The sequence below is a fragment of the Acanthisitta chloris genome, unplaced genomic scaffold (assembly GCF_000695815.1).
Source record: "Acanthisitta chloris isolate BGI_N310 unplaced genomic scaffold, ASM69581v1 scaffold1355, whole genome shotgun sequence".
Lineage (NCBI taxonomy): Eukaryota > Metazoa > Chordata > Aves > Passeriformes > Acanthisittidae > Acanthisitta > Acanthisitta chloris.
Window position 1 is genome coordinate 24,842 of NW_008671914.1, and position 13,387 is coordinate 38,228.

Genomic DNA, 13,387 nt, shown 5'->3' on the forward strand with positions numbered 1-13,387 from the left:
TCTGTGTGCATGCAATCTCTCACATTTACACTTCTCTTGCCTTGAAATCTCTGCTATCAGTAGCAAAGCAAATATATGCAACTTATTACCAAAAAATCCTAATAATAAATATTCTGTCTAAGCATGTTTCTATAAATGGGAAGATTATACCAGAAAACATTGGGAGGACTGCAGATGTTGAATGAAAATCAAACAAATAACACACCCACAATCATACCCCATATGTAGGATTTAGATAATGTTCCTTTATTCACTGGCACTGTCATAAAACCATTAGAAACAGGCAAAATTGCCACTGTTTAATGCTAATAGCTGGAGAAGATACAAGAGCCTTCAATGCCATTTCTGGCTTTTCAGGTAAAGAAGATATAAGGGGATAAGACACAGTTATATTCATTTGGTATAGGCTAACAAGTAAAAGACTAACATAAAAATTAAGCTGATCTACCCAAGATATTCTGCTATGACAAAAAAATCCCACAATAATCAGAATGTCAAAAATTATTACTGACACGAACACATTGTGCCCATGTTACACTATCCATCACAAGGCTCCAGCTTTGATGTGCTTCAGTGCTGAGTGTATTAAGAGCCAAATCTCCCTTCCATTTCTGCTAGCCCACAAACCAGAGACTCAGGAGCTCTCAGGTCTCAAAAACAAAGGCACTGGAGAACAAGGTTTGGAGTCCATCATGAGCTAACCTCAGTCACCATTTGGTTTGAGGTTTGGCTAGTGATAAGTTTTAATTAGGGATCTTTAGCTAGGGAACCTGTAAAGTTTTGGTGGCTTACACATCTTGTACCTGTTTGGCTCTGCAGTCAAGAATAAACCAACATCCACTGCCAACTCAAAGAGACAATTAAACCCTTCCTATTTTGTTCATTCCATTGGGCCATTCTATCCCCTTTTCCATCCCTTTTCCTTTTCCCTAACAATATTTTAATCTTTCCCTTTGCCTCCTGTTTACATCCTAAGTGGGAAAGACATTTAAATTTGTGCTGAACGTTTGAACTTGAAGAGGTTGATCTAAATGAAGTTCTAAGTGTGACTTTGCAATACTCTGTTCTTCTCTCTTCACAGGCAACTTGGGATACTAAAACTCACACACACACACTGAACCATTCTTGTGAGCAAGACACACAAGCTAAAGCAAATTTTCACTTGTGTGTAAAAGATTTCTGACTACACTCAAAAAAAATTTAGATTCTGAGCAGCACAGAAGGTCACTATTCACATCACTGAAAAATAGAAAGCGAAATTTTGGATTCAGACATTTGAATAAAAGCCAATTTGCTTCTAGATGAGTTTCAACATATTAAACACTTCTAATTCCTCCCAGTTCCTCTTGTCCTGTGACCAGAGAAGCAGAGAATTCACTTATTCAAACAGAGAGCATATAATTTCCAGCACAGGAAGCAGATATCTAATTCACAATTCTTTTTTATTCATCCCTCTTTTCATCTAACTCTGAGCTACAGAAATGAGAAACAAGGTTTGGCTTCCATTCAGCACTGCTAGTTAGTTTTCACAAAACTTAACTGAAGTACATTACATTTTAAAGGGAAAAAAATCCTGCCTAAACCCAGCAGCAGTTAGTTTTCTATCTGTAAAAGATAAAATCTGGAATATGTGGTTCCTCCATTTGTCCATGAGTTTTTTAAACAATAATCCTGTGTCTCAGCTGGTGAGTTCTTTACTGATAAGGCAAGCAAACATATGTAATTATAAAGTTACCATTTTCAAAGAGGAGAGTAATCCTTTCTTTATCCACTGGTAAAACTGCTTGTAATTATTACACAACTGAGAACAAAGATTTGTCCACAGAATCCTGCTAAATCACGACAGATTTGACTGATTAAAACTCTAGTCATCAAGACACTAGTAATACAGTACATGTGGGCAAAGAGCCTTTAGAATGCAGGTCACAAATCTGTTAGATTTATGGGAATAATCATGAACATTCTGTTGGAAAAACATCCAAACTGAAAAACCAAAAAAAGTGCTTGTCCCTTTTCTCCTTTTGAACTGTAAAATGTTATCAAGGATGTTTTAAAAAACTCTGGGGTAGACTTATTACTTCCACAGTACTCATTATTAATTCAAAATCCTTGTGTGTTTAAATAACCCTGTGGGAGTTCAAAGAAGAACAACGAAGACGATTAAGGATCCAGTGGGATTGATTTCTGAGGAAAGATTAAAAGGACCAAATGTGTATATATATTGCTTGGTTTGGGTGATTAAGGAGGCTGAGCAAGCAGGAGCTACTAGCTAACAGTTTCTAAGTACAACATCTGAAGGCTGTAAACATCACAGCTCCTTGTTTAGGATGAACTGAAGGGCAACGCTAGGAATGAGGGAAGGAATTATAAAACTTCTGAGATAAAGATTATGTAAGAGTGGGAGTTAGCTGTATTATTCTGGGACAAGGTTTCCTAGAGAAAATATGGTATCACCATCTCCAGAGTCAGCAACTAGTCTAGGAGAAGCATCACTACAACCCTAGTAAAGAGTGAGCAGCTTTGGGAAGATGATCACCAGAGATGTTTGCATCAAAATCTGTGCTCCACATTCTGAAGATTCAGCTTTGATCTCTGTGGGTGAAGCAGCACATGGGTCAAAGGTCACAGCCACCTCTGCAGGGCTTTCTGCAACCCCAGGCAGCAGCACTTCTGCTCCACACCTTCTCTTCCAGACAAACTCCACTGTGCAGTAGCACTGGGACTCTTCTCATTCAGCCCAGGGATGGCTTTGTCTCTTGCAATCTCTCATAAGCCACATAAAAAAAAAATAATTCAAAATTCACTCTTCTTTGTGTACAATCATGGAAGTATGAAAATGACTGGAAAAAGGTCAAGCAAACCCAGTGGCAGACCCAGTAGACTGCAGTTTAAAATGAGCAAGTTGATTTTCTTTGTCTTATAACAGTTTCCAATCCTGCAATAGAAACATCTTGTTCATAAGGAAAACTAACAGCTTTTTCAATATCTTCCCTTATAAAACAGCAGTTACAAGAAATGAGAAGTCTTGCACATCTGACAGATAAACTTTTTCCCAGCTATGACAGACAGGAAAAGTTTTCTGCTCTGACAAAAAGCAAAACAACTTTGCCTTGAGCTGATAAACAATGAGATTTCATATTATGAAACTTTCCTGCTTCTAACCAACATCCATCAGTCTCTCCTTCATCCATATTAAACTATTTACTTAGTCTCTTAAGGTATTTACTGGTGCTGCATCATCCAAAGAAAATTTCCACAATTTGTTTCTGAAATCCATTTTAGAGTATTTAAATTTCCCTGCACTTACCATAGCAGGATGTGTGGTGTAGCATGAGACCAAGGGATGACAAAACCCCTAGTATTCCCCTAACCACAGCATTTCCTGGGCAATCTGCATCTTCAGGAATAATAGAATCCTTAAGATTGGAGGAGATCTCTGAGATTCTCAAGTCCAACCATTAACCTGTCACTGCTGTAATCCCTAAACCATATCCTCCAGCATCAGATCCAGATGCCTCTTTAACAATTCCAGGGATGGTGACTCCACCACCTCCCTGGGCAATCTATTCCAGTGCCTGAACACCCTAACAGGGAAAAACTTTTTCCTAACATCTAATCTGAATCCTGGGGATGTTACTTTTTGAAAAGGAAAAAGGTTGGTGTATTCAGAACATATTTTTCTTCCCTCTTTATCACAGTGTAAAAAAAACCAGGTTGGTTTTGTATCTCAGGTCCATAAAGGGATGTGCTTTCTCCTTTCATCACCAGTGCTGAGTGACTGGACATTTTATGCTCTTTACACACACACAAACATGAATATTGATGGTGCTGACAGAGGCCTTAAAAACCACCCCAAACATCTATTTTCCAAACCTACTTAGCTAAAAGGGAATGTTTAAGCTCACCAGAGCTGTGTGTGCTGATTGCAATCAAAGCACTTTTTCACTCAATGGCAGAAGAATCTCCCTTCCTCCTTCAGGGAACTTCTCAGGAATTAGAGGCAGAACTCCACACCCACTGCCATTATATCATATTATATCATATTATATAGCTGCCAAACAGTGCTCATCCTTTACTCTCTATTGCCTTCCTCACCTCTCTACTGCTGTTTTGTTTCCAGTTGAACAATGCTGGATATACTTAAAAAATATATATATTCCTTACCATTACCAAATCTTCTGTTTCTTGGAGTATTTTAGCTGGATTGGATATCTGGGCAGAAGAACATCTTAGAGTAATTTCTCTCTCTAACTTCTTTCTTTTAATTATGGCATTGGAGTAAATGTAAGGAAACTGTATTTTGCTGCAGGTTTAGCAATAATGGAATTGGATTCAGTAAAAAACCAAAAATCATTTGAAAAAGAAATACCTTCCAGTAAACAGAAACTTGCATCGAAATAATTCCTATTTGCATTGCAAATCTCACAAACTCATAAAGCTTCCACTGCAAAATTTCATTGCTTCAAGTACCACCAGGGATACCATGAATATAGAATACCAGTTTATTGACTTCAGGTCATGATATAGCTGAAGAATTGGACATATTCTTGTTGTGTGGGACTAATCTGTTTAGAGCTTGGAGAAGGAAAAAAGCCCAAGTGGATTACTGGGCACCTGAGGGATGACTTTGGTCTGAAACCAGCAGCACTTACCTTCCAGTCTGACCACCAGAGGTACTTTGAGCTCAAGCTCTCGACAGGCTTTGGTGATACCATTGGCTATGATGGCACAGTTCACAATCCCACCAAATATGTTCACAAGGATTGCTTCAACCTGTAGCAAAGAAACCAAGTAGGAAAGAAGTGGGAGATTGTTTATGGTTTGTTTTGGCTTTATTTTTTTAAATAAACACAGGTAAAAGATTCAAACCAGGCTACCAATTCCTCTCTGTCAGGCAAGTTCTCATGTATGGAAGGGACAAGTTTCACCTCTGCACTCAGAGAATTTGACCCTGAGTCTATTGTTGCTGTAATGTGCAGCAGTGATTAATGGCCTTGCCTAAACTGGCATAATAATTATTGTCATAAACATAGCATTATACAAAAAAAAAAGGGAATTTCTACGGATAAGTATAAATGAAAAGAGATTAAGCAATCTATATTTTGATTCTTTTAATGCATTGAATAACCATCAGAGGCTGGAGCTAGGAAAACACAGGGCATGAATGTGTGATGCACATGCAATGAAATATTCATGTGGACACTTCACAAACCAATCTGGATCTGCACTTTATCACAAGCATACAGAGGAAAAGGTAATATACTTGCCCTGATTTGATAAAGAGGAGTAAAAATCCCTTCTAATTAACAAAGAGAGGCACGTAATGAAGAGCATTCATTACAACAGGCTAACTGATAACCTCAAAAAAAAATGCTATTCATCAGTTTCTGGTAACTGCAATTTCTGCACCCAATTCACTACTAAATTACCCTTACAACATACAAGACACTGATACATACAAGGCATTAATATGACTTCTTTCCACTTGGTAAGGCAGTATAATATTAACCCAAGCCCACATTCCAGGCTTCCAACCATGGCTTATCATGTTGAGGAGAACACCATGAGGATGCAGCTGTGCTGTTCCTCATTCCAAAGTGGGGCTAATCCCCAGAATTTGGGGTACTCTGCAATAAGCCTCACTGGGTGCCACAGAGAAGCTTTGCTAGAATCATGTTGACTCCAAACACAACAAGATAAAGAAGGGATTAGGTCTGAAGGAATGAAATATCACTGGGTTTCACTTGTGCATGATGTCAACAGCAATTATGCTTAACTCACTGCACCAGATGAAGGGATTCACTTTGCCCACCTCCAGGTGGGCAGACTCATCCCAGCACCAAGAAAATTCCCTGCAGCCACATACGTTTAGAGCTCTGCACAATCAGTTTTAATATTTCTCTGCAGACAAACCATGACAATTAACTCCTGTGTTGTGGAGTCACATGCACAGATTCAAAGCTCACCACTGGTGGTAATACTGCCAGACACAGTAAAAGGAAAAAAAACCATCTCCACAAATCCTTTATTTCCCACAAGAAATGACCTCACTCTTTAAGGAGTACTGTAGACTGCAGAAACCTCACTTACTGGAAGCACCTGCAATGTTTACATTGCACTACTGAATCACAGAAACATAGAATAGTTTGGGTTGGAAGGGACCTTAAAAGTCATCTAGTTTCAATCCCCTGCCATGGCCAGGGACACCTTCCACTAGACCAGGTTGCTCAAAAAATTGAACTCCAATGCCAACACCACAGTTGTAAAATTCAGCTGGCACTGGGACCATGTCATTGACATCTCCCTCATCATTTTCTGCTTCTTTCAGCTCTAAGATTTTCATGATGCCAACCAAAATTGGTCAGAACAGTTCCCATCTGACCATATGGGTCACAGCCCCATTTTCTCCTCTCAAGTTTATTAGACACCAGCTCTTTCACATAGTTTTCCAGTGCTCATGTGCTAGGATGGTGCCTTCCCCTGCTACTTGTCTCCTCTTAAAATTTGCAGTGGAGTTATCCAATTAAGATTTTCAGAGCATGAAAAATCTCTATTGCTATAGAAATAGAGCAATAACTAATAATAAACTCCCTAATAGTCCTGATATCCAAATTTCTCCCACTCAAATTAGGGATGATGATCCAGTACACAATACCAATCTTTTCAGTTCATGAAGCCTGCACAGTTACAATCTTATATGGCCCATGGCATGACTTCCTCACCCCAGGCAGAGCACACTAGGCATCAGAAGGAAATTTATACCCCAGTCAAACCAGAACATACAATTTAATTTACTTTATAATTTTCTTATAGTGTAGACATGAGCCAACACTTTCATGTCTATTCTATGTCATATAGACAGAGAACTCTATGATTCTAAGTCATGTTAAATGCAGACATTTAGCAGTTTAGGTTTTTCTGGCTATTAAGGTGGTGATGTCATTGCAATTATTTATTTGACCTTTGTGTTACAAAAGCTTTAACTCTGCAGAAGCTACCAATAGTAAAACCTTGCTCCTTTGCCTCGCTCCTATTGCTTGTGCACACACAAACATTCCCGGGGTTAGGAAGTAAAACAACATAAAAAGAAAAAAAAAAAAGGAGCCCTTCAAACTCTTATCACATTAACCCTTATGGCAGAGATATCTCTGTGCAAAGTACTTTGGTGTTAAAACATACCAGTGATGGATTCTAACAGTGGGACAAGGCACAGATACCATTCCACCCTTTCTAATACATCCTCCTAATTCAGGGACATTGCACCAGACATGTGACAGATCAACTTAACCAAGTGTGTTTACATTATTAGAGATAAGGAGGAGGATTTTATGCCCACTACAGATATTTTAATTCCTAACACAGACATTCTCGTTTAAGGATCTGCTTTTCAGCTTTCAAGCTGAATTCTAATCATGTCTTCTAATCCATTGACAGCAAAAGGGAAAAAAAAAAGTTGAAGGAAATTGGATGCAGCTTGGATAATTGATGTTTGTATGCTTGGCTTTAATAAAAATACACTGTTAAATTAGAGAGGAGTCTAAAAGGATTCAATCAATAGGAAACTGAATCAGGGAGAGAATTCAATCTTGGGTTTCATTGTAATCTTCCAAATAAGCCAAAAGATCAGTTCAGATGATGCTGGGATTCACTTTAACTCTGCTGAAATTTGTGAACATTGTTTATATATGCTTCTATAGCCTGACCAGATCCTGCGTTTCCAGCTGAAAGAACTTTAACATTCAGACGCAGTAGATGGATGAAAAGGTTTTCAGTGTTTCATGTGCACAGAGAATGCACAATCTCTGTGTTACTTAAGTCTCTGAGAAAAATAAACCTCCCATTGCATCCCAGAGCCATTACACATCCACATGCTCAGTATCCAATGCATATGGACTGTGAGATGTATTAAGGAGAGAGCAAACTGCCTACATACAAGACAGGCCATTTAATAGCTTCATTATTCTAATAACCATTTTTACCCCCCTGCAGGCCTCATCCTCTCTTTTTTCTTTTTGTATTTCAGCAACTTTATTAAGGAAACTAAAGACAGCAGCATATCTATGAGCTTTTTTTCATCACCAAAAGGATTGATAGATGTGAAATCACCATCAAATGTATTTGCAGCTGATTATAGATTCCCCTGGAGAAATAAGGGAAGCCACAGCAGCATGAAGATAACACCATCAATGCTGGTAACATCTACCAGGCCTAACACCAATGCTGGGAAGCCAAAGGGATAGAAACTGAGTGCTGTACTATCACTGTCTTCATCCTAGACATCCTATCAAATCTTTGCAAACACTGCAACATCTGTTAATCCCACAGCTCCTAAATGCTATATGAGCATCTATGCAGGCACACAGAGAATATTTTCTCTCTTTATATAAGAAACTAGGTATATTTATGTATAGCTATAGCTATATAAAATCTAGGTTGCTTTATTAATAAAGCTAAGTTTTAATCTACAGTGACTTTTTGTTCAAGCCTGCAATTCTGCTCTGAATGTTTGGCACCACAGAAACTCCACCCCAAGTAAGTGTAATTGTATTCTAAGCAAAGCAATGATATTGGGAGATCACTGTTAGAATTGTGTTGGATCACTGACACGATCCAAAAGGCTGCCAAGACTCCACACAACTCAGGGAATTTTAGGAAGAGCAGAAGCAACTTTAGCACACCTTCCTCAGCTCTAAAAATCAGCTGGAGTGTGTGTGCAATTACTATATTCTAATTTTTTTTCTCTACAATGTTCTCAGCCTTAACAAAATGCACTCAGACATCTGATCATCATACACTTAAAGATTAATACTGGCAGCACCTATAAGTATTCCACCTTTCCTGCAGCCCATTTATAAATCTATACTGGGGCCGTCTGGCTGTCTGCAGCCACTGCACTCCAGTCTGCTGACCTTCCCAGTCTGCACTCACACCACAAATTCTGTACCAAAAAAAAGAAAAAAGAGAGAGGGGACAAAAACTTGACATTTGCAAGTTGATGCTTGTCTTTGATTTTTCCCCTTTGCTGTTACCACAGAACAGCTACAATAGGTGTAGGATGACAACACACTGCAGCACTGAACAGGTACTTCATGCAAGGGAAAGCTCTGCAGCTCCAACAGATCAGAAATCCAAATATAAATGCAATGTCATGTAGACTGAGGTTTCATAACCATTTGAAGATGACCCAAGCATGGGCAGTCACCAAAGTAGCTGTCCTGGTTTCCTCCTCCCTCCCCTGCACACACACACACTCCTTCTGCTGTGCTGTATCAACACCTGAGCTCTGTGGATGCCAAAGCAGCTCCAGGATCCAACTGAGCCTGCAGATACACCAACACTGGCCCTGAAGCAAAGAAGAGCCCCCAACATACTGTGACCACCTGGGGTAAGGTGGAAATGTGCAAACAACAGTGAAACCACATAGCTATTGCCTTCCAGGATCTGCATGAATATTAGTTACAGACAAAAACGTGAGAACAGAAATACAACTCGAGAACTACCCAATAAAAATCAACCCCCAAACGATTGGACAGCACAGATTTTTGGGAATATTACTCAAAAGATATACAGGGTCACAAGTATTCTCTTTTTTTAAAAAAAATACATGTTTGAAAGTGTGATTTTAAAAGAAATGTTTCAGGATGGCTGGCACAAAGAGAGCTCAAAAGCATAATTATTCCAACATTCAGATCCCTTTAATCAAAGTACGAAAAAACTTCAAATTAGAATTTTTTGAGAACCCCAAAAAACACCCCACATTCTCTCATCTGATGACAGCAAAGACTTGCAGCAGTTTTATGACTCTAAGCAGTGTCCCATGCACACCTTGTGACTTCATATGCATCTTCTCCCTTATATGCATTCACAGGTGCATGACACTCACATGGAGAACTATGGATATAGCTATAAAATCACCAGTATAATCTCTGACCTTGCTGGAAATGGTGGCTCAGCAGCTCAGTCCACATATCTGAGATGAAAACAAGCCATTCAGCAACTGTCAATAAAACTACATGTGCAGCACATTGAAAGCTACACTAGCAAAGAACATGCTCATGGTTGGTTTGATTGAAATCTGAAGAAAACACTTTTACATTTCGAGCTAACTGAATTCAGTTATTGACCACTCCTAACTCTTTCATCAGCTGAAAGCATACCCAGACAGCATGAAGCAGATTGTATTAGTTGAGTTTTCTTCTCCAGGATGCCACAGGGCACATCCACGTAGAAGACTGTGGGTTTGCATGCTACAGCTGGCAAACATGTTCCTGCCTGGAGGCTCCTAGACATTTTTGAGGTTAAAACATGCATCATGTTTCTCAATCTTTCTGGTCAGCAGAGTGTGCTGGTTAGGGCTGGAGTTACCTTTCTACACAGTGGCTACTATGGGGCTGTGTTTAGGACTTGTGCTGAACACAGGGTTGACAATGCAGAGATGTTTTTGTTGTTGCTGAGCAGAGCTCACACAGAGCTAAGGCCTTTTCTGCCTTCTGTACTGCCACACTGGTGAGAAAGTTGGGGGGTATGGGAGATTGGGAGGAGACACAGCTGGGACAGGAGACCTAAACTGACCAAAGGGAAAGTCCATATCATAGGGCATCATGCTCTGTATATAAGGTGGGAGGAAGAAGGAGGAAAGAAGGACATTTGAAATGATGGTGTTTGTCTTCCCAAGTCACTGTTAGATGGATGGGGCACTGCTCTCCTGGAGATGCTGAACACCTCCTGCCCGTGGGAAGCAGTGAATTAATTTCTGCTTTTGCTTTGCTTGTGTGTGCAGCTTTTGCTTTCTCTATTAAACTGTCTTTGTCTCAACCCATGAGCTTTTCTCCCTTTTACCCTTCTGATTCTCTCCCCCACCCCGTTGGTTGGGGAGTGTGTGAGCAGCTGCATTGTGGTTCTTGGTTCTAGTTGGGGTTAAACCATGACAGAGAGTCTTATTTTGTGTCTGCAAAAACACATTCTTTGACCAAATGAAATCATTAAGTGGCCAGAAAATAATTTAGAAAAGCAAGTAGCAGCACACTGCCAGGTGTTTGTTTCTTCTCCTCTTCCTGCAACATAATAAATAGCAGTGACAGGATATCTCTGCACTCAAATATGTCAAAGACTGTGGGCAAGCTCACAGCACAGGATGCTGGGACACAACCACTGAAGATCCAGATGTATTCCCAGCCCATGGAAGGAAAATAAAGGTGCTGTCACCTACAGCTGGATCCAGACATCCAGTACTGCAAACACTCACAAGCCTGACAAGCACTGCCACTTACAACTGTTATCTTCCCATTCTGATCTTCAGAGATGTTTTGCACCTCAAATCCCAGGGAAGCCCAGGCATTGCCTTTTAAGAGGTGAGTAGCAATATTAAGAAAAAACCCAAACCACTGGGTAAAATGTATAGTTCTACACTTTGAATTTAATAAAGTGCATTTAATCCTTCCTATTATTCCTTTGGTCTTTATTTTTCATTCATTCATAGATTACCAAATTTGTTTCAATGTGAAAGAAGCAGATTATCTCCAACTCTCCATACAAAGTAATAAAATGTAATAAACCACAGGTGCTATACACTTGTATCTTCACTCTTTATCCTTCTGCTCCAGCTGATAAGCCAGATATGAACATTTTTAAATAACTCTGTGTTATTATAGCTTGCACCACGGGTCAAATGTAACTTTTTCTCATTCAGTTTTGCAATATTACTCTAATCCTCTACCTTTTTGTATCAGACAACATTTGTGGTTCATTTGAAAACAAAGACTAAGCTTATTGTATCTGAGCAGTATGAAAGATTTACAAACACAAAAACATTTGCTTAAAATACCCACTAGAGGACAGTGCAATTCAATGTGGAAAAGGGATGTAAAAATCCCTTTGGAGAGAAGAACAGGACTATTTCTTCTACTTAAAGCCAAACTACCTGATTTTACTTTATAAAACCGATGCAAAATACTATTTGGCCTCTTTGGGATGGAATTTTGAAAGTCTGAAGGTGATAAATTTAAGGAGGTTGGATCAATAAAAAGCAATGCAAGAAAGCTTGCAGTCAGGTGAAGATATATTGATACAATGCAGTTTTGAATGTCTTGTACTATTCTAAAACAGGTCAAGGTTTAAAATTCACTAGTAACACAACATGCTGACCTGGCAGGAAAGGAACTCTGGCCAATCTCCATAACAAAATGCAGATTTTTCTGTCTGGTGGGACAGGTAGGAAAAGCAGATTAAGGATTTAAAGATTTTTGGCCTGTATTCAAGAGGCTCCTGAGGAACACAAGTCTCACCAGAGAGAACACCCTGGTTGTGCCACAACTTGTTGATGTATGTGAAGTACCTGGCCTGGTCTTCCCAAAATGTGGCTTCTTTGGTGCCATGCTAAGTCTCTCAAATACCACAGGTTTTCCATATCAAAACTTGGTGTGTTCACTTTCAGATGTGCTAAACCAGCCAGGCTACAGTCCGTAGTCTTTCCTGCTTACAGCAATTTCAGGACCTAAAACAAGATATGAGTTTATTGGCTTTTGCTGGTTTGAAAACAATTCAGCAACGATGCTCTGCTAACTGACCACATCCAGGTTGTGACTCTTCCATGAGGTGATAAAAACATGCAGGTCAGCAGGGTTCTAGAGCAGGGAAAGCTCTGGTCCTCTCCAATACCAAAGATACTTCCCAGAATGGACCTCCAGGAACATATCTGCCATGGGATTTTGTCTTAATTCTCTGTAGCACTGACATAAGAATAAAAATTAAGGGATCAGAGCTCATTAAAGGTATGAGATAAAATGAAGACTGGCAGATTACACAGCACAGTATTGCAGTGGAAACAGTCCCCAGAGTCCTTCCTTTGCCCAGCTGCAAGGAGCCCATGTTTTGGGCACAGAAATATTCCAGCTCTAGACACACAATCTCCTTCAAATTCCAAAATATCATGGCAAGCAGCAATGTGATCTCAGGAACTTTAACTTGAGTTGAATTTCAGTGACAATTCTCACATTAAGCCAGTTTGGGGCCTCAGGAACCTTAACTTGAGTTGAATTTCAGTAACAATTCTCACATTAAGCCAGTTTGGGGAACATTTCCTCATCTGCAGGACATACCCTCTGCACACCCGGAGTCCTGGCACAAACACATTCATCACTATAATCCATCACTCCCTTGCAGCCCTTGGGATGGAATCACACTAGAGATGTGTTTAGGAAGAAATCATCATATCCTTCCTATGTCTGTGCTCCCACCTGGCAAGGCCTCAGGAAGCTCCTGCCCAAAACCCACACAGCCCATGTTAATCAGTGCAGAGTGTAAGTTAATTAATCCCACTTCAGAACACAGGCAAAGCAGGCAAGTGAGTGCCTGCAACCATGCAGGCATGTTCTTGCACTGATATGAA

The 13,387-nt window shown here is 39.7% G+C and overlaps 1 protein-coding gene across 1 annotated transcript in view; it reads right to left on the reverse strand.

The window, feature by feature from the left end:
• The window catches only part of SUCLG2 (succinate-CoA ligase, GDP-forming, beta subunit), a gene marked incomplete at its 5' end in the record, with an annotated part of 104,346 nt that overhangs the window by 3,005 nt on the left and 87,954 nt on the right, over nt 1–13,387 (reverse strand). Inside the window, one exon of the mRNA XM_009074282.1 lies at nt 4,653–4,773. Coding sequence (XP_009072530.1) covers nt 4,653–4,773 — 121 coding nt within the window. The remainder of the gene's footprint in view (nt 1–4,652; nt 4,774–13,387) is intronic.